The sequence below is a fragment of the Berghia stephanieae genome, chromosome 4, assembly GCF_034508935.2.
Source record: "Berghia stephanieae isolate SIO BIC M18660-M18661 chromosome 4, UCSD_Bste_1.3, whole genome shotgun sequence".
Taxonomy (NCBI): Eukaryota; Metazoa; Mollusca; class Gastropoda; order Nudibranchia; family Aeolidiidae; genus Berghia; species Berghia stephanieae.
Window position 1 is genome coordinate 62,604,734 of NC_088363.1, and position 27,500 is coordinate 62,632,233.

The window sequence follows — 27,500 nt, forward strand, 5'->3', positions numbered from 1 at the left end:
TACCAAGCACAGCCGACCCCACAAACAAACAACTATGCCGACCCCTCTGATATATATTGACCCTTTCCAATAAAAGAGTTCTTATTTTTATTTCCGTGTTTTCTTTACCATTTTAGGCTTTGGGTTTCCTACGAAGTTGCTTATCTTCTATGTTATCTGTTTATTTATTATTCGTTATCACTGGTTGAAAGGTATACTGGTTTGATTTTGATATTTTGAATTTCAATAAAAGTTTATTTAGCTTTATGTATTCATTCTCTTTCTTACTCGTACTCCTAAGTTGTTTCACAAGTTTGGGTTCACTTTTGTCATGTTCACGTCCACAACACACTAACATTAGACATTAACTTCATATCCGCAATGACATACAGCGAAGTCAGTAGTAAATGCGTTGTAGTGTTGTAGTTAGGTTGTGTGTTGGTTTAGTCTAGACTCGGGTCAGGAGACAGAGAGCAGACTTTTTGTTTTTATGTTTGTTAGTATTAGTATCCATTGGAAATGTTCTTTCCATTGCAGAGAATCAGGAGAGTGAATGATGATATTCAGTCTGGTCAGCAGGCTAGTCATCAGTTTTGCTCAGGTCTTGGTTTGGGTCTAGGACTAGGACGAAACTAAGTCTAAAATTTAAAGGCATGTTCGGCACGGCAGTAATATAATCAGTTATGTATGCATGGTATTGAAACGATTGAATAATGGTACCTAATAGCTAGTAATAGGAAAGCAGAAGATAAGCCAGAAGGACAAAAATGGAAGTGTCAATTGCCAAGGAGTGAGTCCTTTGTAGTTGATGGTTCATCAATTACCAAGGATTCAAATTGGAACTTTTTTAGGTACATGCGGTTATTTCAGTTGAGCTCGATTTTCGTGCTTACTAATCTCGTCACTTTCTTCCAATCATTCATTTGTTGTCAATCGTTGTGGAAAAGTTTGAGTCTACACTCGTTGGCTTAAGTCTTTTCATGAATTCAAGACGAGCTAAAATCAAATCCAAAATAATTTACTGTTTTGGATTCAATTTTCAGATTCAGTGAAAAAACAAACAGAAGAATGAAGTGGCAAGTATGAATATGCCCGATAGATTAGTAAAAAGTTTTAAAAGAAAATATACTGCACATCATCATAATAAGGAACAATTCACATAAAAAATTTGTAGCAACAAGTTAATAGTATAGTTAGTTGGCGATTTACCAACTAGCATGGTCCGTGACTAAATGAGGAAATATGAGAAGAGAGGGAGAGAGAGAGATGAGAAAATGAGTAAATGAAAGAGATGGAAAAAGAGGATAAAATCTGGGAAATTGAGAGACAGAGAAAAAGAAAATGAGAGTACGTACTGATATTAACATATCACTTCATACTCCATGGCAGTTAAGATTGACGATTTACTAACTGGTGTGCCAAAATAGAAAATGAGAGTGAGAGAAAATGAAAGAGAGAAAGAAAATCTGAGAAAGAAAGAAAATGTGTGCGTGTGTGTGTGTGTGTGTGTGAGAGAGAGAGAGAGAGAGAGAAGAGAAAATGAGAGTATTTATATTATTATTATTGACGTCAGTCCGTGGCAGTAGATAGTTTACAATTTACCAACTGGCACGATTCATGGCTAAAGTAAAAGAGGAAATGAGTGATAAAGGAGAAAAAGGGAAGAAAAGAGAAGACGAGAATATTATTAATATTAATAACAACGATGAATGAAAGAGAGAGAGTTGGTTCATGTGAAGTGATAAAATAATGCAGAGATATTATATCCTCATTTCTCACCTCGCATATCACTATCATCCAGCCTGAACAGTAATCCCCCATCCCCCTCCCAGACTTTTATATCAGTCTCTCAAATTGAAATATATGGTAATGTTATATAGCCGAACAAGTTATTTAAGAAACCATTCGCTTAACAAAGTATGGGCCAAATCATAACAACAATACACTTACTAAATCAGAAATTCAGGAGAGTTTCCTCTCTTACACCAAAATCAATACAGTAAAGAAGGGTGTTATGGAGGGGGGATGATGTATTCAGGAGGTTCCTTTGATGCATAAAGAGGGGGTCAAAAGAGAGTAGGGAAGGTAGGGTTCAGAGAGATCGCTATGCTAATGCTTAGAAAAGAAAAAAAAGGAAAAGAGTGGTTTGGGGTCTTTCTTCTTCCGTCAACATACACAGTCAGCATTATATAGAATCATTGGAACAGTGACTGTGGCAACCATAAAGGGCAGATTATGATTATTTTGTAACAGAGCAACAAACAACCACAAGAAACTAAAATCACAAGAAACTATCTCAGAATTGAAAAATAAGAATCTTGATCTCTTCAGTTTATTGGATCATTTTTTATGTACTTATTGTCTTTCTACTTTAGCAATGGAGAAAGATTATCATCATCAAATACATGTCCAAAATGAGGGATACAAAAAGCCTGGACCTGCTACTGCACCAAAACCTTTCTCAGCTGTCCCCACCCCTTATAAGCCAGGTGAGCACTCACAAAGATACTGATTTTATAATATCTGTCTCTTACTTATCTCTACTTATTTTCATAATTGTTTTCTTTTACGCAGTAGTTTTGACAAATTTTTTATTAAAAAAGCAGTCATTGCGATTTAAGTCTATAATGAATACTGAAAGTAGGCTTTAACACCAGCCCCCCCCCCCCCCCTACACACACATGCCCAACTATCACTGCTTTTACAAATACAAAGGAATGTATTGTGACCTCTTTTATATTCCACTAGGTGGCCAAACATATCGAACTGTTCGCGTTGCCAATTATCAAGAAGACAACTACCCCCCACCCCCTCCCCCTGACTCAGTGCAGTACAATTATAGCCCAGAGGAGGAATTTCCTCCACCACCTCCTCCAGCTCCTCCACAAGCATATGGGGAAGAGGATTCACACATCTATGGAAATGTTTATACTGGTGAAGCCCGATTTATGAGAACTGATGAATACAGACCAGGACAACCACAACATGCTGGTGACAGGAAAATTGGTATGTCATTAATTGGAATGTGGAAATCTACTTGTCGCAATGTATAAGTGCAGATACTTTAACTAGTCTTAGTATAAGCCATGATGGTTAATTTGTTGCAAATTTTGACTAAATAAATATATAGTTTGTGAAATGAATCTATGAGGATCTCTCCCAGTGATAGAAGTATGCTATAATTATCATCTCTATTTTTCTTTTATAGTTGGTTTTATTATTATAATTTTTATTATGAGATGCATTTTTGAAATATGGGTGAATATATATTGTTAAAGTTAAAGATAAATTGGGACTTGCGTTGCATCCTTATATTTTGTTTAATTTACCTTCATTTTGACTAAATAAATATATAGTTTGTGAAATGAATCTATGAGGATCTCTCCCAGTGATAGAAGTATGCTATAATTATCATCTCTATTTTTCTTTTATAGTTGGTTTTATTATTATAATTTTTATTATGAGATGCATTTTTGAAATATGGGTGAATATATATTGTTAAAGTTAAAGATAAATTGGGACTTGCGTTGCATCCTTATATTTTGTTTAATTTACCTTCATCAGGTCATCAGTTCCAAGAAGAGCACAGTCAAAAGCCGGAATCAAATTATGCTAACATTCAAATCAACATTGCCCCTCCAACACCCACCAGTAAGGAAAGTGGTTATCAAAGATCTGACATACACACTTATGAACCCATAGGTGAGTTCTTTGTTCTTGTTAGTAGAAAAAAGCCACATTTGCAATCGATAGAAATCAAATGTTTTAGAAAGCCTATTCTGGCTATTCCTTTTTCTCTCCTTTACCCTTAATTTCTTTGATCTCTTCCTTTATACCCATTTTATTGATTTAATTGTTTCATTTATTTACTAAAGAAAGAGTGAAAAGGAGAGGCTTCGGGTGGAAACAATACATTTATTGTTCCCACCCCTCTCCATTTTCACCCTTTTGTTAGTATTTTCACGATCCCAGGATTCAGGCAGCCCCTACCGCTCTCTACTTTTTCATTTATTTAACAACTTTGCTGCTTTATTTGATGATGGCTTAGTTGGGTAACATGTAATTGTTATGCAATAGATGAGCATCCTATTCAAAGGGTGCATGCAGTTGTGGCAATCAATTTCTTGCTTCAAAAAGAATATAAACTCCAACCCAATTACTTTGTAGGATTTTTCTTATTTTTCTTTCTTTCCTTTTGTTTTTTGAAATTATTTTTCCATTGTGGAAATTATTTTTACCCGTTACATGTTAATCATCAACCTTTAGAAATTCTTTGGTTAGGACTATAATTTTCTATCCCGCTAAGATACAGAGACAGAAATCCTTTTGATTACTTGTCCTTGGGTCCATTCCTTCTTGAATCAACCCTATTATCATCTTTTACTTTTATTTTTATCCCTTTAGCTACCAGAAGATTGATAATTATCAAACCCATAAATAACCATGCTTGAATATCTTCTATTGCTGTTTTAACACAATATGATATGCAAGTGGAGAATAAAAATTGAGTAATTGAATGAATCAATTTAAATTATTTTGAATTGTTGCCTCGTCAGGCCCCAGAGGTGGACAAAATGTCCAGTCACGTCCCCCAGCTCAAGAAAGACCTGTTCCAGGACCAATGGTCCCACCCGGTGGCTTGGTGAGTAAACTTACACGAGATTTTATTCATCATGAGAGCTCTGAGAGCAGCCTTGGCTTATGGAGTCAGATCTATCAATGAATTTCTTTCTTTGTTTATTCATTTATTTTTTTCTTTATTTGTATTTAAAATTTATCTAATCCATCGATCAAGCTATTTAGTGGAAAATTGTTGAAAGAGTTATTACTAATAAATAAATTTGAGACCAACTGGAACTAGAGTAGATCTATGCTGAAGAATTAGAGAATGTCATTTTGTATTATTAACGAAGGTTAAAGTATTTATTTTTGGTTGTAGTAGGATTATAAAAAAACAATTATACAGATTTGTTCGTTTATAGACTGTTGCAAGTCTAAAGGGAGATCATAATGCACCACTGTTGTAGGATTGTAAGATTATGTTCAATTTTGAGATAATGCATCGCTGTTGTAGGAATATTTTGTTCAATTTTGAGGAAAGGTGGGTTTGGGTAAATTATTTACTGTATTTTACATCTTACAACATGCAGCTATGCAGTCTTGTGGCATGACACTTGAATTCGGACCAGAAGGTCCATCCTGCTCTGAGCCTCACATTCTTTAATCCTGGGAAAATGCTCTTTTCTTGCATTTTCTAACCATACTCAGGTGTTAAATGAGTACCTGGATCTCTGTCTGAAAAAATTGTAATATCGCCTTACAGGTATCATATCTCGTCCTACATGTTAAGTGTTGCTGTTGGCTAGGGAACCTTGTAAAGCGCTTTGAGCATGTTTAGTAAATGTTGCGCTATATAAATGCTGGAGTTATTTCTTACTGCCTCTTTGTATTGCTTAATTGATCCTTGTTACACACCAGCCTACTTTTAAGGATCATCTGTAATTGTTATAAAATTTGATATTACAGATTTTGGTTTCACATCAATTTGGTCGCAGTGTTGAGAAAACAATTTTTTTTCTAAAGATATTGCAGTTTTAAGGAGAAAAACAAATTTCTGGAAATTTATAAAGGCTACCGCTGAGTTCCATGCACATGATAGCATAACTCGTAATGATGGTGTCAACTACAAAGTTTATTTTACATATAAAAGGTTGTATGTAGCATTTTTTGTTTGGTTTAGTATAATATTTTACCATTTATTACTGATGAATTTTGTGTTGGCTAGTGATTTTGAAATTTTAAAGTATTCTGTTAACAAAAGGTGGTAATGGTAAGTATCTTGGGGATTTCACTTCAATAAATGAACTCACTTATTTTATTGATGGCAACAACAAAAAATAAAAATAAACAGCTACTATTTACATTGCTATTGAAGACTTTTTCTCAAAATATGAGTATAAAGGGTCCTCTAAAGTCAAAAGATACGATGATACAGTTAATATTTTCGAATTTCCAATGTCCTAGGGGTTGTATTGATTTATGTGATACTTAACCATTTTAATTCTTATTGCTCACCAGAAAAGTAAAAGTGCACTCATTGTGAAATGACCAGAGCATTATGTTGAAAGTTAATTTCCTTTTCAGCGATAATATTATTTACTTTACCTGTATACAAAAATTCTAATTACAGGATTATCAAAAGTCTGGCCCCACATCTCCACCAACTGCACAAAACAAACAAGAAAAAGAAGCTGAAGTTGATGCTTTGACCGATTTGCTTTTGAAGAATATGACATCAACAAGCACAGGAGAATCATCAGATTACTGGGGTATGCTGGTTCCTTGTGGAGATTTATTTTTTTCAGTTTTGCTTCTGGCTTGGGATTTTTAAAAAAATACCAAGAATGGAACTCTCAACATGAGCATTGTTAAATTCGTCACTCACGAAATTGGTCATTTCTAAACTTGTTTATTACTTTCCTTTCTATTTTCTTATTGATATTAAATCCTAGTTTTCAAAATCAGTAAAATTAAAGTGATTTTAAATAATTTGTCTCACTCTCTCTCTCTCTCTCTCTCTCTCTCTCTCTTCTCTCTTTCTTCTCTCTCTCTCTTCTTCTCTCTCTCTCTCTCTCTCTCTCTCTCTCTCTCTCTCTCTCTCTCTCCTCTCTCTCTCTCTCTTCTCTCTCTCTCTCTCTCTCTTCTCTCTCTCTCTCATCTCTCTCTATCTCTCACTCTCTCTCTCTTTCTCTCTCTCTCTCTCTCTCTCTCTCTCTCTCTCTCTCTCTCTCTTTCTCTCTCTCTCTCTCCTCTCTCTCTCTCTCTCTCTCTCTCTCCTCTCTCTCTCTCTCTCTCTCTCTCTTTTTTTTGGTTTGGGGAGGGGGGGGGGGGGGGGGATAGTTTGTTAGTTTTACTTTGACAATGGTTGCAAATAGATTAACGAGATTCCACTCAGTACAGTGAGAAGAGTTAACTTTAAATGTTTGAGAAAATATATTTGCACTATTTTGAAAATATGTCATACTTATAAAAATTTGATTATTGATTATCAGTATTTTATTAATTATTTTATTTTAATTTTTATTTTATTTTTTTCTGCAGGATTGTGTGGTCGATGTGGTGGCACAGTGTCAGGGGAAAACAATGCATGCACAGCTCTGGACAATGTCTATCACAGTAGTTGTTTCACATGTGTTGGCTGCAGTGAGAACATTTTACATTTTCTCTACTTAATAAATGGTAGAAGTAAAGCAGAGTACTTTGTACGCTTATAATAAAACCTGAAGTGATGAGTGATAATAAAAAGTTTCATAAACTATGGAGTTGATTTGTTACGAATGATATAAAATGGAGGTAGTAATTAAATTCAAATTGCATTTTACATATCATTTAAACTGGCAGAATCTATATACAGTGAAAGATGATTTTATAGTTATATATCATAAGTTTACGAATTCAACTTTTTGTTGTAATTTATTTTAGACACTGCCCTGCATGGAAAATCTTTCTTTGCCATGGAAAGCAAACCCTACTGTGAAACCTGCTATGTGGTAACTATTTCCTTTTATAAATTTCTCATAATGTATCCATAGTCCATGGGTCAAAGTTTGCTGTTGAACACAAACTTCATAATTATTTGAGAGTAAATATATTTCAAAGTCGATCTGGCTGAGATTATTATATTTGCCAATGATTTTCTCATCACCGAACATCACTACATTATTACTTATAGCAATAATTTTAACAATGATAATATGATGATGATGATGATGATGATGATAATAGTAATAATAATAATAATCTCCCATAGTGGGCATTTACTGTGTCTTCTATCCCTCTATATCTGTTTTCCAATATGCTTACTGTCTTTGTCTTGGATTGGGATTACTTGGTTTTGTCCTGGCCCTGGCTGGGAGGGAACAGTCAAATTTATATATATATATATATATATATATAATGTAAATTTTCACTCACATTTTTTTGCCGAGACGACTCGTTATATATATATAAATTAAATTGAGCTTTTATATAGCGCAATATCCACTAAGTGTGCTCAAAGCGCTTTACAAGGGGTCCCTGGTCAACAGCAACATATAACATGTAGGACGAGACATGACGTCTGTCCGGCGATATTACAATTTTTCGGACAAAGACAATGTTGTTAACGGGCAGGTACTCATTTTACACCTGAGTATGGTGAGAGAATATGCACTGAGCGAGTCTCGAACCCAGGACCTTCCTATCCGAAAGCAGGTGTCATACCACTAGACCACATATATATATATATATATATATTTTATATATATATTTATATATATATATATACTTATTCCATTTTTTTCTAGGGGTATGAAAAATATTGTGTTGAAATTTTCTCACTATCTGACTTTTCTAGACAATTAGGCTTATGATGTTATTGTTCTGACAACCTCGTTTTCTCTTAATTTCAGAATACTCTTGAGAGGTGTTCAATTTGTTCCAAGCCAATCACGGACAGGGTTTGTTATTTTCATTTTTTTCTAAAAACCTATTAATGTCCTTTAGACTAATGCCTTTTTTGTGCCTGTCATATTTTTACAATGATTTTTACTTGTAATAGTGTAAGTGTAATACTAAGTGTACAGCTTCATTACTTTATTACCATATTAAGATTCATCTTGAAATAAGTGAATGGGAAAAAATGTTGAAAAATATGAAACAGGTTAAGAAATATTTCTGTTCTTACTTTATTTGGTAAACAAATAAATTTATTTTCGAGTTGTAGCCTTTTTTTAAAAAAATCAGAAATGAAAGTAAACAGGAGAAATGGGATGTGCTATCTGAAAAGACTCAATAGTTTCAACTATCAGTCATTACTCCATGATGAATTTTGAATCTGATAGTTTACCAACATTGTACTGCAGTGGATTCCAGGACACTGTGGGATACTTGGAAATCAGATCGCTGACCAACTGGCAAAGGCAGGCAGTCGCATGCAGCAACCCTCCCCAATGTACTCAACAGGAGAAATTAACAAAATGGCCAAATTTATCCAGTCTCAGAGATGGAGAGAGAAGCACCCAGAATACAACATGAATGACCCAATCAAGGTGCTCGACAGAAAGGAACAGGTCATCATCTTCAGACTGAGAACTGGACACAACCAGTTAAAGGAACATATGTGGAGGATGACCAGAGCAGGTGCCTCTGGACAATGTGACTGCGGACTTGAAAATGAAAATGGACATCATGTCCTAATGGAATGTCCAAAGTACAACCAGTTGAGAAGGAACTTCTGGCCTGACCCAACCCCATACTCAAAGAAGCTGTACGGCAGTGAGGACGACCTCAGGACCACTGTGGGCTTCATTCACCAGACCGGACTGACCATGTGACGTGACGGGAACGAAGAAGAAGAAGAGAAGAATCTGATATATCAAAGACTTGTTATGATTTAATCAAATATTATGACCATTTGACAAAGTGATTGTGACTTCAAATCTTGATGCTGATTTTTTCTTTAAAAAAAGGATTTTTATTTGTTAAATTGTTAAAGCCTAAAATTTCAGTCAAGAACTTTCTTAAAGCATTTTGTTATTTTTTTTTTTCAGAGCTATAGCTTCTACAGATAAAGTTAATGTTTCAAAATAGTCAATGTCAAAGGTGTCAGTCAACGAGTTGATAAATATCAAAGTAACAAATTAGGAAGCAGGCCCTGGTGAAAAACAAAGATCTGAAAAATGTGTATCGTGTGTTAATAAATGAGAGTAATCGTTATAATCAATAAAGCAGAAGAATCATAACATGAGGGGTAATTATTGACAAATTACTCTGAAAACGTGATGTCCAAAAGGAAATTGCTGTTCTGTCATTCCATGTCCGATTTTGATATTTAAGTTTATTCCAGCGTTTCATCTTCATATTTTGATCATTTTGTTTTGGTTCACAAACACAGTGAAACTTAAAAGTAAATGAGAATGTTTTGATGATTCATAGTTTCACATAATGGACAAGGTGCGAGATAATAGTGCTTAAAAAATCTAAACTAAATAATTTGTTTTTAATTTTGCCATATTCACTCTTTATAAACAGGCCTTGTTTTTTACATACCTTGCTGTTGATAACTGTCAAAATTTTGAGTGATTTATATCTGTAAATAGATATAATTGTAGCCCTTTCTATTCACACGCTGATTGCTAAAATTTAAAGAGAGGTAAAGTAATGAAGAGTTGACTGAATTGTTTTGCAAGGCACATTTTTTTTTGAAAATGCAATACTTTGGAGTAACTAAAATTATAATATTTAATCTTTCCAGTTGTTGAGAGCTACGGGTAAACCCTATCACCCAGATTGCTTTACTTGTGTGGTCTGTGGCAAATCTTTGGATGGCATTCCTTTCACTGTTGACGCAACTAATCAAATTCACTGCATTGAGGACTTTCACAAGTAAGTTAAACATGTTGTCTAAACTCTGGACATTTTTTATTATTTTTATCTATGTTCTTGTTTCTCTCATAAATGAATAGTAAAATATAAGATATCTTAGGATATAAAAGTGTTGACAATTCAAGAGGCAGTGGAAAGTTTTAGCATTTGTTTCTTCATAGAACTTATGTATATAACTGCATTATTATTATGATCTTAAACACACCGTGAATGTAAAAAAAAAAATGAAATGAAACATTGTAAATTATGATTATGATTGTTTTTATTTTTATTATTAATATTTTTTTTTTCTTCTTTTTCTTCTTCTTCTTCTTCTTCTTCTTCTTCTTCTTCTTCTTCTTCTTCTTCTTCTTCTTCTTCTTCTTCTTCTTCTTCTTCTTCTTCTTCTTCTTCTTCTTCTTCTTTTATTATTATTATTATTATTATATTATTATTATTATTATTATTTATTTATTAATTTTTTTCCTTCTAATTAATCAATTATTTTGTTTATTTATTTTTTAAGGAAATTTGCTCCACGTTGCTGCATGTGCCAGCGTCCTATAATGCCCAGCCCAGGTCAAGAAGAGACAGTCAGGATTGTGGCCATGGACAGGTCTTTCCACGTTGACTGCTACAGATGTGAGGTGAGCTAACCTGGTCCATTTTAATTAAGGAAAACACATGTGCTTAAAAAATCTTGTTGCAATTGTTTATTAAGATAACCCTGTATTGGGTATCATTTGAGTGTCTTGCCCATTTAAATGAAGCTTCTTTCAGTTTGCTACTTTAAAATCATTTGAAAGCAGTTTTCTTAATATACTTGTTGGACTGCAAAGGGATCATTTTCATAGTTAAATGCAGAGAAAAAATATCTAGTTAAGATAAATGATTTTGAAATGTGACCCAAAACATCGGACTGGAATTAGGTCAGAGTGAATTTAACTTAAAATAACCAGAAATATGAAATTATAGGTATATATGCTAATGAAACTGTTCTACTCATAAACTAACTCGAGTTTCATATTTTAAAATATAAATTCAATATTTTAGCATCAGTAAAACTCCTGGGGTTGGGGAGTCAATTTAGAGTGTGTTAATATTTGAATATGCTTTAAAATGTGTCTGTTTAATTATTTAGTTTGTGATTCTCATCCAATATTCTTACACGAAATCAGACTTTTATTACAGTGTTAAGCGGAAGGAGGGGGGTGGGGATCTCTTTGAGTGAATCTGAAACTTATTATTACAGTACCAGTTGCTTAATCGGAACAGCACCTTTATGCAGAAAATGTTTCAATTAAGCGATGTTCCAATTAACCAATTCTGCTTGTGACCTCCATTGGAACAATCCATCAAACAACACATATATCGTTTTCAGTGGCTATATATTTATATATAGTGACACAGAGCATACTTTTATTTATTTGTGTGAAATTTTGTTTTCAATTCTTCATTAAATTTAACATTATATTTGTGTAGTCATGATTGTACATAAAAGAGAATATGCGGCTCCTAGTTTATGACTTCATATTTGTATGGAATTGTCAATAGATCCATATCTCGAACAGAGGATAAATGAATCAATGACACATGAATCTGTTCCACAATAATCCACAGCACATCATACAAATACAGTCTTCATCAACATGGCACCCCTCGTCAAAAGCCAATCAACCATTGTATCATTACTTGCGCTCTCATGAATCATTTGTTGCTCACCAAGACTAGCAAATGGCTAAAGTTAGCGTATTAACCTATTAAAGGGAATGGGAGGTGATAGTCTCAAAGCCATTGTTAATAAACTGAATTTTTGCTCATTTGAAGACACATGATAACTCTATTCTTGTTCCTTTCACTATTAGTTTTCACGTTTTTGATTACTGGAAAGAATAATATTCTTAAAATGTTTGCTGAGGCCCTGAAATCATTCCAACTCACCTGCATGCATTCGGATTAAATATTACAAATTATATATAGAAAAAATTATGTCACAGACAGATCATTCCGCGGGTGGTTGGATGGGAGCATCACCCTTGAATCATATACCTATGATGTTCGCATGGGTGTACGATCCGATAGTGATGTCGTTTCTTCTTCTCTTTACTAGCCTATCCTGCTTCTTTGGTTTGTGATTGTATTTTTGACAGGGGATATTTTTTTTTCTGTAAATCTTCTGCCTGTTTGTTCTTGGTTATTTATAATTTAGCTTATGATATCTTTAGGTTATGATTTTGATTTACATTTGTACTATTTTTGTTAGATTGCTTGTTTTTTTGTTTCAGCGGTCTCTCATATAACCTCAATTGTGTTGGAAGAGACCTAAAGCAACAACAAACAAACAAACAAACAAACAAACAGATCATTCCAATTGAGCGACTATTCCAAAAAAGCGACATTCTCAAATATTGGCTTTGATTGTACTTCTTAATGTTTTCTATTCTTTCTTTACATTCATGTTTGTTTTATTTTTGATTTGCTTCAACTATCGCTATTTTTTTTTTTTTATTACAGGACTGCCATTGCCAATTGAGCTCAGAGGCAGAGGGAAAAGGCTGCTATCCTTTGGACGACCATATTTTGTGCAAGAATTGTAATGCTAAAAGAATACAAGCATTGACAACCCGCATGAGCACTGAACTTTAAGCAGATATCATGTTCACAGTCACTATTCCTCATTTTAATGTTTAAGATCTGTTTTGACATTTATTGAAGATAGATCATTACCTCAATATATTTATTTTATTTTCTAACCTTCTGGTATTTGGGTTCATTCAAAATTTTTGATATTTTAATTTTTGGTTTTAGGGTTTCAAACAATGGATAATGTTTTTGACCAATTTTAACAATTTTGTCAATTTTATTTTAAAGGTTGTTGGAATAATTTTTATGCACTAAGTCAGGTTTATATGTTTATAATTTTTCATTCACCAAAGACAAATGATAGTCATAAATGATTTTTGTCAAAATCAAATTTCTTTTTCCTTTATTGACACAGTTCCATGCTACTGAAAAATAGAAAATACTTTTTCTTAAACTTTTTAATTATCTTAGTCCTTACTTGCCCCATTTCCCTGCCTGTCCAGTTGGGACTTAAGGAGAAGAAAGCTCCATAAAAACTAACTTTTAATTTTTGAGTCAGCTTTCACTTATTTTGATCAGACTACTTTTGCTTTGGCCCAATGCAACTATATTATTAATTGAATGCTTCCATCGATCAAATTATTATCTTATGTCAATTTTATTCTTTACCAAATCTTAAATAGCATTTGTAACTAGAGGCTGATTCAACCAAGTCAGATTTTGACAAAATTTGATTAAAAAATAGCAAAGAAAAAGGAAAGCCTTCAAGTGAGGAAAATTGATTATACATTTTATCTGATGTTAGTGTTCGCTTCTAGTATCATTGTAATGAAGATGTTTTAAATGAATTGTTAGACCATCACTTTTAAAAGATGTTTGTTCAGGAGACTGGGTCAGTTTTAAGGACAAATGAGTTGTCCCACAATATGAAAAGGTTTTGACAAAGTTAGTTGAGCACTCGTCATTCAATTTTTGAAGATCAAAAGGCTTAAGATGAAACACTCGCATTGTGTGCTAAACAAAACGTGGCTTGGAATTCTTTTTTTTTTTTTAATTTTTAAAGTGAGCGTAGGAGTTTTGGAAAATGATGGAGTAGGTAGCCCACTTGTCCTTTATGCTGTCCTGTTGAGATTTTGATATCTCAGGAAAATTGTTTCCTCTGATTTCCCATTCAACTACTTATACTTTTATTGCAACAAAATCGATAAATGACTCTTGCTTTTGATTTTGAAATTTAAAATTCTATTTTTATATAATCAGATTTATATCTATTTATTTATATCACCATCTTCCTGCTCTGATCTTGCTACCCCAGATCACTTTCAAACTGAGCAGGGTGTATAAAATATTCAACATTTTCAATTGCTTCTTGCACCTTCCAGCTTATTCCAATTAATTTTTAGGTTTGATACTGGTTATCTATTCTTTTTACAAATTCGAGCAACTTTGAGCATGGTCAGTGACTTGATGGATGACATTGACAGCAAACTCTGGCCATATCATGGTTTCTTGGTTAAGACACTTTGAGAAATTCATTGCTTTATGGTTGTTCATGTCTGACAACCGAGAAACGTTAATTTTGAAACCAATCTTTAGGCTCTGATGACACAATCCAAAAGTAAAGATTCTAAAAAATTGTTTAAATCCTATGAATTTGCTTTTTAATTTCATGTAACAATTTCATCACTATTTTCTGATTGCCAGAATTTTATCAAAGATTTTTGCGAGAAACTGAGGTAAAATATGCCAAAAAATTACTATTTCATTAGCCAAATACATTTGATCTTTATTCTTTTACAATTTTGAGTTATGGTTATCTTTATCTTTCAGAATTTATTTCAATATTTTTCATATTTTCTCCAGCCAAACACATTTGATATTATTACATACGACTCCTTTTACTTTGATTTTATCTAATACCACATGGTCCCACCGACATGGTTATGCATTTATTTTCCCTGAAAATAATTTTCCTCCTTACTTTACATTTCGAATCTGTGATGTCAAGGATTGCAAAGAATGTATTTCATTTTGTTTCTACTTCTCGTATAGAATTTCTCCATGATTATATAATAAATTCATACATCCAGTGCCATAAATGGGAATTTAGTCATATCTTTTTCATTTTTGTTTTGTTGTTTAAATTTGTTTAAAAATCGTTATGTGGCTGCATTAAAAAAAATGAATTCTGCTGTATAAATAACATTGTTAAGGCATTAATTATGTGTCATTTCTTCACTGATATTATAGTTACAACTGTAGTTTATATTTCATTGATATTACATACTTTTAAAGCTATAATTTTTATTATGTACTTATTTTGATTTTAAACTCTTCCCAGTGAAATGCTTTTTTATTTTGTTGTAAATTGCTATATTTTTAGATTTGTAACAAGATAATCAGATCTTATGTATAGTATTGGTTTGCTGTGTACATATTAGCTAGTAGTGAACAATATCGACCACTGGATGACCGCGAGGTCAACTCTTGTTTTTCCTTTTCCCCATCTTTATCCAAATATATAGTTTTTTACCGATATCTTGGAATAAAACTATTTGCTTGTTGGAATTTATTCTATGTATTGTTTAGTTACTTATAATGTGACACGTTTTGACAAGATGGGAGTAGTTGTGGGTGATATTCCCTTTATGGTCAGGGAATGTAGTATTCCCCCTCCCCCCCCCGTAGGCTGGTGCGATCTTCAACAGTCCACAGCCTTGCTATCCTTTCAAACCCTTGACCTTTCATGTGACTTTGTGTCTTTGCTCTGATGTAGTCCAAGCCAAGTGATACCGTTTGGGAGGCTTTATCTGAGAAGGAATCAGTCAGATGGATTTATCTTTATTTTTGTGGGATATGGTATATTATTTCTTTGTATGTAATCTCTTCATTATAGATTGCCATTGTATTGTTAGTTTTTTAAAATGATATTGCTTATTTTATAGCCCATGAGGGAGTCCATGCCTGTGTCTAGGTGAGATTTAAGTAATCTCAAATAAAACAAGGACTGAATGGTCTTGGATCTATGTCCGTTAAGTATGAACTAATTTTAGTTTATTTTTAATCTTTGGCACTTGTGGACACAGGTAAATAATTATTTCAAACATTTTGACCGCCTTGTCACCCTCCATTTTTCAAACCCGGAAATTACGTAAAAGTGTTGCAGGTGTCATTTGTTTGATTCAGGAAAACGAGCAAGTTACTGACACTGACAGGTAGGAACCTCGTGTGACTTTTTTTTTTCAAAAGGTTTTATCTTTTATTAGTTGTTTTTTTTTAATGACATGGTCATTTGCAGTTTCTTTTTTTTTGTTTGTTGTTGTTGTCATGATACACAATGTATGCGTATAGTATCAAATTTGACACAACATTTTTAATCGAAAGAAAAAAAAATAATACCTACACTATATCAGCAGAATCAGTTTAATCAAAAGACCCAAAGTGCGAAGTTGGTGGCCATTGATATTGGGATTTACCTCCTCAAGCCCATTTTATATATTTTCCTCTTCATCTGAGCTTTTTTTCTCGTCTTGTACTTGTGGAAAGTTTCGATCTTCAAGGGCTTGTCAGAGAAATTATTTACTGGTAAACCATCTCTCTGTGTATGAATTTGTTTTGAAAATCCTATGGTATCCTTTTTTGGAAAAAGTGGCATATTTATGAGGCTTTTTACAAAATTTCATGCTTGACAATCTCAATGAAGGAAAGTAACATCATGCTTTAATTTGGTGCTTATACTTATACATTTAACATTATTCTTTTCATTTTTTTTCATCAAAATAACTTTGTTATCGAATTAGATTCCTGCTGTGTTCCACTTATATTCCTTCCCCTATAATATATATGTGGCCCCTTTGCCCTTTATTTTACTTTCCTTAGTGACTGACCCAATAGTGTTGCGGCCACTGTTGAGTTTGAGGTCCCAAGACTTGTGTATTACTACTACTTACCACCACCACTACTTCTACTACTACTATTATTATGACCACAAATTGTTATTACTATTATATTTATTATTATTACCATCATTATTATTATAGATGTCAAGTGATTAGTTATTGTTATTATCATTACAGTATTACTATTTTCATCTACATCGTTGAGTTGTTTCTGTCCCTAAAGCATAATAGTATAGCATTATGATTTCTTTTTTACGTTCAATGTCGATCCTTTATGTTTATATTCAATTACTACACAGGGGAAAGTTTTAATCTATGAAAACATACCTTTCACCCTTTGTCGTTTTGCTTTTATTAGGAACGTGTGCGTCCTCATTTTTAAATCTACAGTAGAAATCGTACCTCTCTGGTTAGGGATTGACAAAGCAGAAATCTATTACTTTTAGAGGAAAAGGGTTTTTCAAGCATTATTGTTCTAATATGATATGATATGTATAAAATCAAAATTTGTTATGTTATTGTTAAAGTAATAATAATAAAAAAATAATAATTTAAAATTGTTCTTTAATAATTGTTGACATGCTGTGTTTCGAACAATATACTTTTAAGTTTACATACTTCTTACACATTTTGGCAATTTTTTATTAAATCTTTAGAAAGTATCGATCAAGCTTTATTAGTTTTAGTATGCCTAAAAGTTATATATCTTTTCTGTAAAGGGAATAAATTTATAAAATACTATTTATAATCTAAGCGTAAGTGATATTATTGTCAATAAACATATCCATGACTAAAGTGTTTATTTGATGTGAGTTTTTTTCTTTGGTTCTCACCTTGTCCCACTATATCTGTTGATCTTTTCCATGGGATTCTCTGCCTTTGTCATGGCTGGGTTGACTGTTTTGCCCAGAGTAACTGGATGTATTTGGGAATCCCAATATCTCAGAATCTCAGTTGATAAGTCACTCGCTTCTGGGAAAGGGATTGATTCTCGAAGTCCAGGGGGTTTTTTTTCTCCCCCCTCGCTCCCATATCCACCCAGCAGTGATCAAGTTGCTGGATCTGTTAGATCTGGTGGAAAATACTCAGAGATAGGCTTGCATCCTATCCTTAGGATAACATGGATTGCTATTGTCCATTTAGCAATATAGAAACCAGGATAAACTCTGGCTCTTGGGTAGAGTCTTTTGACCTATTTTATGTGTGGGGAGGTCAGTTTTTCTGTCTTCTTTCTTCCTATATCTGATCTCCTTCTCTTGGTTATGTCCTTCTGGTCTTGGAATGGGATTACTTTGTTTTGTTCTGGCCAAGGCCTGACTCCTTGGCTCAGAGGGATACTGCCAGTCCAGATGTTTAGTAAATAGTATTAGTTTTGAGATGACACATTTTTTTTCTCTCTTATTAAGTATTTTTATTTTTGGTTTAAATATATGTTGTGTAAACATTTGAGTATGTTCCTTTTTGTGGGATCCTGTGCTTGTTTCTGGATAAGTGTACATTGTAAATAGTTCACTCCAGGAATCTACATCTTTTCCCTATTTGAACCAGTCCCCTCTGTCTTACTTTATCTTGGGTATTTTCTATTTATTGTAAATAGAATTATTTTACTTTATCATTTTATTCCTTTTTACTGGCGTTGAAATGACATAATAATGTCGGAAGCGCTGTTAAACACTAGCTCAATGGGCCCTCAGCTCTGAAAGACTACTTATACTACACTCCAGCAAGGTTTCCTCGAACTCCTCGGGACATGCAAAGACATTCAAGGAAACCGTACAATGCCATAACATTTGATGGGAAGGGGCAGTGTGGCTCAGCGGTGTGGTCTTTACTTCATACCCGAAAGATACCTAGTTTGAATATCCACTGTGTTATGTGGCCCAATGGTCTTATACGACTATATACATGAATAGCCCAATGGTCTTATAAGACAAGATACATGAATAGCCCAATGGTCTTATAAGACAAGATACATGGACAGCCCAATGGTCTTATAAGACTGGGTAACTGGGTGGGGTTCCTGACCTCCTATAGTGGGCAGGGAGGAACTTACTGTGTCTTCTATCCCCTTTTTCTGTTTTCCAATATGCTTTCTGTCTTTGTCTTGGAATGAGATAAATTGGTTTTGTCTAGGCCCTAGCTGGGAGGGAAACAGTAAAATGTATAGTTAGAGTTTTGGGAGATGACATTTTTAGTCTTGTAAATCATCTCTCTGTCATGCACTGTATTGTTTTGTTTACATATTATATATGATTTGTAAACATTTGAGTTTATCCCTCTTAGTCAAGACCTGTGCTTGTGTCTGGATGAGACTTTTAGGTGATCTCAAACTAAGTACTTTGGCAGTGTGCTCTTGGAATCTACATCTGTTCCCTATTTGTACCAATTCCCCTTTGTCTCACCTTTTCTTTTGTGCTTTAATTGTAATTCTAGAACTTTTTACTATCCCATTTTTTCCTTTTTACTGGCGCTGATATGACCTTAATGCGTTGCAAGCCGTAAAACCCATAAAAACAGATAGCCCGGATTGTAAATCTATGTAATGTCTGTTTTCACTTTGTTGATACAAGGGGCAATCGGATAGTTGACCAGTAGCAGTTTAGCTATCAAGTTCGGACAATGTATATATGTGAAAGTAATCCTCAACATATCTTCTCGAACTCATTTTCACTTCAGTGACACTTTTCATTTATGGCCATGACATCGCAAAGAAGTGATTTTGTGATGTCTGAGGAAATAAGATGGAGTTATCAAAAGAAAACATTTGATTCTGACAAGGTTTGCCCACAAAGAAAACAACCCTGGGGTCAAGTCTGAATAAAAACTGTCAAATTAAAGCTGCAAACAATACCTCTAATTGACTATTCTGACATAGCGGTTTTTTGAAAAAAAATATAAAAATCCCAAATTTTGCAAGCTAAAAACAGCAAAATTTGCCAAAAATTTGTGATTAATTTTCCAAAAAACCCATAATTTGATCATGAAAGAGAAAGGTATTTGTTTTTTTGTTTTTTTTTATGGGTTTCACGGCACTTGCAACAATTGTAAGGTCATATCAGAGCCAGTAAAAAGGAAGAAAATGGGATAATAAAAAAAACAACTCTTGATTAATTATCTTTCACATTCTATACGAGCTATCAAATTAAAAGAAATAATTTTTTTTTTCTTTTTCTTTGCAAAATCTCGAAAATTTGCAAAAAAATTGCAGATTTTGCGGCCTCAATGCAAATCAGTGATATTTGCAATTTTTTGCGGCCAGGTATGGTGAGAAAATGTTAGTAAAGAGCCTTTTCCGAGGACTTAACTTTGTGCAACAAAGTGGGACTTGAACAAGGGCCACAATCTGAGTGTCAAACTACTGGACCAGAAACGGTACTATCAACAACTTTTTATTGATAAAAATATTTTTGTAGCAAGGCTGCACAGGCAGACTCGTAGTCAATATATAAAGGGCATAATGAAAGAAGAAGGTTTATTTTTGTTAACGATGAAAACAACAAAAATAAAATTCTCTTTATTCATCCCCTAGGGGAAATTTGTCTTTAGGGTCTATTCCAAGGGAAGACTGGAATAACCCAGGCCTCAGCCGCAGAGCAGCACTTCAAATTGGGCTAGGGAGAGGTGACTTGCTTATGGCCACACAAAGCAGTGGTGGGTGATCGGACTCTGTACCTTTCGGGTACGAAGCAAAGACTGTACAGCTGAGCCATGCTGCCCCACAAAACCCACAAGATGCCACAAATCACTTTAAAAACTAAAAGACTCAATGCACATTGAGTTAAACTTCTTAAGTATAACGATTTGTCTCTTAAGCACATTTCAGCTAAGCTTGAGCTGCATAATCCATAAGCTTTTACTGCAACTTTTTTCTCCCTCTTATAGATAATTTTATTCTTCAACACATATAAGGCGAAGCATTTACATTTACCATTTTATTTTGTTTTTATCAAAGTCAAGTCATAATTCTTTATTATCTCGCTTAATATCACTAATGAATTATTAAAAAAAAAAAAAACTATATCATGCTCTTGAGTCAAATACATTTATATAATAACCACCTCTTCTTGCTTTCTCCAACTGACCCTTTACAAAAGTCTCAGCATCGAAATCATTTCCTTCTTTCTTTATATCCTCAATCTCCTTCCAATAAATAGCATCTCTTTTCGCTCTTCGCGTCATTTTCTGCTTCCTCCATAAAAAGTACATCCTTTTGCGCAGTTTCTTTAACTTGTGCTTTTTCATCTTTTTATGCCGTATTTTCATGATTTCTTTGGCTTCTTTCACTTGGGTGGACTGTGAAGCTGGGTCCTTAATTTCAGGCATTTCATTATGACGTTGAGGATCAATAAGGGAGGTGATAACAGAATTACCCAAAGGCAGGTGATAATCAGATTTGTTGATTTGCTTATCCACTATAACTAGCTGAGAAAGTCTTTGAGATAAATGTGAGGGACACTGGTATTCTTCACTTACACTTTTGCTTTCAGCTGTTTGTAATAAATCAGTGTTCAAGGAAAAGGGCCCATGAATAATTCGCATTGATTGAATTTCACATTTGTTTAGCAAATTGGAAACTTGCTCTGCTTCATCATGTTGACAGGTTTTCTTTGGAATGATTGCAACACCTGGAACAGTTCCTCTCCCACAGGCTGGTAATGAAAAAGAAGAATGAGGACTAAAAATGATTGTGCTGTGAAAAATTGGCCAAAAAGATTATTGATACATTATCTATTTTATCATGTTGAATTGATGGTAACAAAAAATGTTATCATTTCAGCTTATTTCAACAAACAAGCATGGTATGATTAACTAATTAGGTTTGATGGTAAGGAAACAATCAAATTATAACTAATCATTTTTAAACTAAGAAGCTTAAAGAAATTTTCAAATGAAAAGCTTTTTCAAGCACTTAAGACATATTTGCTTTTTACTTTTAATCTTCAATTCCTCAATTTTATGATTGCACCATGTAACAGTTCTAGCAAAAAATTGAAATTACATTTCAATACAGTAGAACATGAAAGTAACGTACTCGGAAATAGCGAGTAAAATCTAAATCCCCGTTTTTTTCTCTTATTTGAGTCAATAAAATTAGCATGCAAGTAGCGAGTATGAAAACGAGGTCAACTCGGAAATAACGAGCATTTCCTGCCCCAGCCTAGGACTTCGAACGAAGTAAAACAAAACAACAGACAAGGGCGATTTAAATATTTTTAGCCTAGCTTCTTTTCTTTTCTTATTTTTCGTTACGAGTAATATTACATAGTTGCCTAGTCGAGAGTACATAGTAGGCGAAACAAATTTGGGTGGGGGTTGGGTGTGTGTGTTTGTGTGCGAGGTAAGCACTGGCAGCCAACATGTCAACATGCCTCACTTCGCAGCATCGGTCAGCGAGTCGCACTCGTTAACGAACGACACGATCAGCGAGAGAGGGGAGCGTGGAACCATCATTTCAGTGGGTCAGTGATTGAGTGATGCGCTTGCTTACCTCATCAAACATGCCTAGTGCATACAAACACTCGCACACACACATACACGAAATCTTGATGGAAATGGAAGGGGTGGATCAACTTCAACCTGTGGCCATCATTACGTAGATAACGAAGGCCGTTCAACCCCGCCCTCACCCCACTTTATCCACACACAGTCATTTGCACGCACGCGCGGCACACACGCACAAACAAACACACACACACACACACACACACTGTCTTTCCATATTTTTGTACGGCCGAGTGACCTTTCCTGGCAACTCGGGAATAGCGAGAACTCGGAAATAGCGAGTAATCAGGAGTGGACCCGTCGAACTCGCTATTTCCGAGTTCTACTGTATACATAACATTAACATCTTTTTTACTTTTTAAAAGGTCAACGATTACACAAAATCATAGCTAAAATAATGCACACCTTATCACCATTCATTCCTTTAATACAGAGCTTTAAAATAGTGCTCAAAGCACATGGGAAAAAATAAAATCTAAAATAAAAGATTTATGAATTTATACTTGATTAAGATCATCATCAAGATTAAATAATCAAATTTCAAAATACAGTGCAGCCTCTGAATAATGCCACATTGACCTCTGGTCTCGATTTTTTTCCCTATATATTAGTAATAAAAAAACCCCAAATAGTGACATATATCTTAGAAAAACCCATGTTTAGTGACATCATTATAGTTAGCAACAAACAGCAGTTGAAACTGATGATTGATACCCGACCATCGCATCTCGTAATCTTAACCAATAAAAAACGCTTTATTCTCCTCCCAATGAGATCGCTTTGTAACCGATCAATCAGAACACATGTTTACTACACTGCATGGAATCAGCATCAGTTCATATGGAACTATAGCAAAAGAAGTTTATCAGTGGATGGAACTCTCAAAGGTCCATTAACCTTCCCAGTTAACTACCTGTCTGAGGTCAGTTGAGGTTAACTAATATCAGGCAATGCTGTGTCCAATGGGGGCATTCATGGATATTTATGGTCTTATAACACATGAAGGAATAGCCGGGAAAACAACGACAGCCTCTTTCACTTTAATTTTTTCATTTAAAAAATAAAATTGTTTACCTAAACATCAGTCCAAATTTGATATTATTGTGGTTTATACCTAGCTGATCTTTTTTTTTTTTTTTTAATTTCATAAGATGTAGATCTATTAATTTTAAGTACTTGTAAACATTGGAGGACTTAAATAAGAATTTCGATATTCAAAATGCATAGTAGGGGTCAGTGGTATGGGCTTTGCCTCGTACCCAAAAGGTACAGAGTTCGATTATCCACCGCTGCGCTATGTGGCATTGAGCTCAATTTGCAGTGCTGCACTGCGACTGATGCCTGGGTTATTCCAGTCTTCCCTTGGATCATTCCCTTGGAAAGGACCTGAGAGACAAATTTCTCCCATGGGATGAATAAAGGGAATGTTTTTTTTTTGTTTTAAATTTTTTTTTTATCAGCAGCATCTCATGGACTTGAATTAATACGTATTAAAAGTAGATGTGAGCATCTGTGTTCTTGTGTGATATTATCATATTGGCACTTAATTTTCTTGATTTATTTCTAATTTTGTTAAATAGTGTTCGAGCACTGTTTGCAATCAAAATAATGACAATACACATTGGAGAGTGAAAGTGTAACTGTTATACCCTTATGTGCCCCCTTTTTTCTGCCATCGTGATAACCCCAGAATCACGACACCCCCTGGGTAATGACATAATTTTCCAGTCCCAGGCAATGTTGCTATCCAGAGGTTGCACTGTATAATCATACCTATGTTGCTGAATATGTTGGGAAGTTTGAATACACCAGAAATGTGTCTTCTCATTGCCATGATTTATCACACCTGTAATAAAAAGAAAACATAAAAAAACTTTGTGAAAATAATTAAAAGATAAAACTTTGGTTTTCATTTTCATTATCAGGTCTTCAGGTAAACAAGAAAACACTATTGTGTTAAGCTTGTGTAAAGAAAAACGGAGACTCAAACATTTTGAAATGAAGTAGTACCTATGCATTACAAAATTGTTTACAGAAAGTCGGTAAGAAGATAACCATAAATAATAACCATCATGATATGTTGATAAAATGAGATGATCATCAGAATTTAAATATTCACTTATAGTTATACACACATTATGCGAAAGTAACTTTACACTTGTTTTGAGTAAATTCATTTGGGGTTTTAGAGACAAAATTGGACAAACTTATATCACAGAAATGAGCAATAGCTATCTTTAATATGCATGAGCTAAATTTCATCAACAAACATGCACAATCCTAAAAGTAATACACCTCATTTTTTAACTATTAACTATGAAGCTTAAAGAAATTTCCAAATGAAAAGCTTTTTCAAGCACTTAAGCGATATTTGATTTTTATTCACAGGGATAATGTTACAGTTGACTCCGCTTAATCGAACACCCTCGGGAGTTTGGGTGAGTGTGTCGATTAAGCAGAGTGTGCGATTAAGTGGAGAAGCTAAAAAACAACATCCAAGTCCAAGCACCAGCTTGCATGCGTCTTTTATGTAGGGCATTCCTCTCTGAACATACTATGGACTTAGGACTGTCATGTTCAAGATATGGCCTCATTAGAAATTTTTTTTGTTTGATTTGTTTTTTGGTGTTTTTTGTTGTTGTTGTTGGTTGTTGTTTTTTTTTTTCCTCTTATTTTCTTTTTCTTTTTCATGTTTTATTGACAACAAAATGTGACATTATTGTTTGTAAGAATAGTAATCATGAAGCGTTGATTGCTTTTATTCTGTGCAAACTGTTTATAAACCCTTGTCTCCAATCTCCCCAATGTTGGTGGATCATCTGTCAAGCATTCTTCTCAGATAAAGTGGCGTAATTTGTTCACCGCTGATGCATATATTATTGTCCATTGTAATAAATTGATCGAATCATTACTTTTTTGTGTTTTTAAAAATTAATTTTCTCCCAGTCAAGATGGAATCAAGGTGTAGTGATTAAGCGGAAAAGGTGTGCGATTAAGTGGAGTGATTATATAGCAAAAATTCTGTTTTTAGGGCATGTTAGCGTATCGGATTGTGCAATTGGATTCAGTAGTCTGATGTCACGCGCCCGGCAACGGCGGCCATCTTGGTTCTAAACAAAGAAAATCTTTACTTTTTATTCTTCATGCTGGCGAGAACTTTTCATTCCCTTTTCATATGCCTTGTGATCAGAATGTGTAAAAGTCAAAACATGATCAAATTGATGGGTTTTTTTTTCCTCTGGATACGCTTTTAAGCTCGCCGGAGAAATATTTCATACGGCGTCCGCCATTGTTCCGATAGTTTAGAGCCAGTGTTACTAAGTTACCATACGTCATTAGGAAGGAAGTGACGGTACGACTATTGAATCCTATTAACCCATGTGCGATTAAGCGGAGTGAACTGTATATGAATTGTCAGTCCAAATTATGTAATAGTAATAATAATAAACCCAAAGTGGTTTAGCAAAATTTTTCAAAGCCAGAATTTTCATTCCAATTAAAATAGATATACAAACTGCTTTGTTTGGATCCTTTTCAATTTATATGAACTTTTTGATTTTGTCATATTATACAATTAAACTGCCAGGAATTAAAACCAACCGAGAAAAAAAAACTCATTTTGTAAAATGTTTATATCTTGTCATTCAATTTTTTGGCTCAAAGTCTTCTTTACTATTGTATTAAAACAGAGAGGGGAATTATCTGCAATTGTTTCATTGAGTTATTATGGATGAAAGATATAGCAAATTATGTGTCTTTGTATCTAAATGGGGATCCCTCTAAATGATTTTAATGAAACAATTTGCTTCATATAATGTAATGTGTTAATACTGTTATTTTCCATTTTTTCCTTCCTGTTTATTAATATAAACGCATTGTCCTCAATAAGATGACATTTTGATATACAAATTTTAATAAGAACACCATATTGGCTTTTTTTAAAACCCGTTTTTATTAACGACACGCGATTTCGATCACGACTTTCCAATGCTAATTTATGGTTCATTTTTCATCACAGTAACATGCTTGTTTTTTTTTCAAATCCTGCCTTTTGTATTGGTTGTATTTATATAAAATAATAAAATGAAACTAACATTAGTTCCAGTCATAATCATAGGAAAATGTGGGGAGAGAGAGAGAGAGAGAGAGAGAGAGAGAGAGAGAGAGAGAGAGAGAGAGAGAGAGAGAGAGAGAGAGAGAGAGAGAGAGAGAGAGAGAGAGAGAGCATTACGGTATTCCAAAAATAAAGCAGTACAGAGATAACTACCCTAGTTCCTGACTTTAAGGTTTAGTATTTAATTTAAGGCTAGCACTATTCAGTATCTGATACTGAATAGTGGTTTTGCACTATTCAGTATCAGATACTGAATAGCGGTTTTCCACTATTCAGTATCTGATACTGAATAGTGGTTTTGTACTATTCAGTATCTGACACTGAATAGTGGTTTTGCACTATAATACGGTGTTTTTTTTTTCTGAAACCTGACAAAGTTATGGGAAGAGGGCAGCTGTGGGAGTAAATCTGGGACTCAGAGAAGTGTACACCTGTGGGGAGTGAACCCGGGACTGGGTTTCGTCGGGCTTCGTAATAAAAAGCAATTACTTTTTTACGAAACCCGACGACACCTAGCAATATCCGGCAAAGTTATGGGAGGTATGCAGCAGCGTGTGTGTGTGTGTAAGGGGGGGGGGGGCGAGAGGAGGGGATGAACCTGAGATTCAGGGAAGTGTACACCAGTGGGGAGTGAACCTGGGACTATGGGTTTTGTAAAACAGCAATAACAAAATGGGGGAGGGGGGGGGGGGGTTACGTTTTTACGAAACCCGACAATATGCGGCAAAGTTATGGAAAGTAGGCAAAGCGTGGAGACTGAACCTGAGACAGTGAAGTGTACACCAGTGGGGAGTGAACCTGAGACTATGGTTTTCGGCGGCCTTCAGCTAATTTCATATAAAAGCAATTACTTTTTTAACGAAACCCAACGAAACCTGGCAATATCCGACAAAGTTATGGGTAGTAGGCAACAGTGGGGAGTGAACCTGAGATCCATGGAAATGTACACCAGTGGGGAGTGAACCTGGGTCTGGGTTTCGGCGGGTTTTGTAAAAAAAAAAAAAGCAATTACTTTTTGT

At 34.3% G+C, this 27,500-nt stretch overlaps 2 protein-coding genes across 7 annotated transcripts in view; one reads left to right on the top strand and one right to left on the bottom strand.

Annotated features, from left to right (window-relative positions):
* The first annotated feature begins 102 nt into the window (after nt 1–102).
* On the top strand, nt 103–17,665 carry LOC144970979 (lipoma-preferred partner homolog). The gene is made up of 12 exons (XM_078911216.1): nt 103–191; nt 2,355–2,468; nt 2,728–2,985; nt 3,544–3,681; nt 4,536–4,621; nt 6,170–6,308; nt 7,081–7,182; nt 7,462–7,529; nt 8,430–8,477; nt 10,274–10,404; nt 10,910–11,030; nt 12,898–17,665. Exons 2-12 carry the CDS (start codon nt 2,357–2,359, stop codon nt 13,027–13,029), a joined length of 1,335 nt encoding a protein of 444 aa, XP_078767342.1. The 5' UTR covers nt 103–191; nt 2,355–2,356; the 3' UTR covers nt 13,030–17,665.
* Nucleotides 17,666–20,782: 3,117 nt separating this feature from the next.
* Nucleotides 20,783–27,500, bottom strand: part of LOC144970981 (uncharacterized) — a 10,121-nt gene continuing 3,403 nt past the window's right edge. For 5 of the 6 annotated variants that reach the window (XM_078911220.1, XM_078911222.1, XM_078911221.1 and 2 more), the window contains exons 2-3: nt 24,141–24,213; nt 20,783–21,514 (exon numbers count right to left, since the gene is read on the bottom strand). In XM_078911220.1, coding sequence (XP_078767346.1) covers nt 20,886–21,514; nt 24,141–24,201 — 690 coding nt within the window. In that variant the 5' untranslated portion in view covers nt 24,202–24,213 and the 3' untranslated portion in view covers nt 20,783–20,885. Of the gene's footprint in view, nt 21,515–24,140; nt 24,214–26,634; nt 26,663–27,500 lie in introns of all 6 variants that reach the window. The other variant, XM_078911219.1, reaches the window with a different exon arrangement.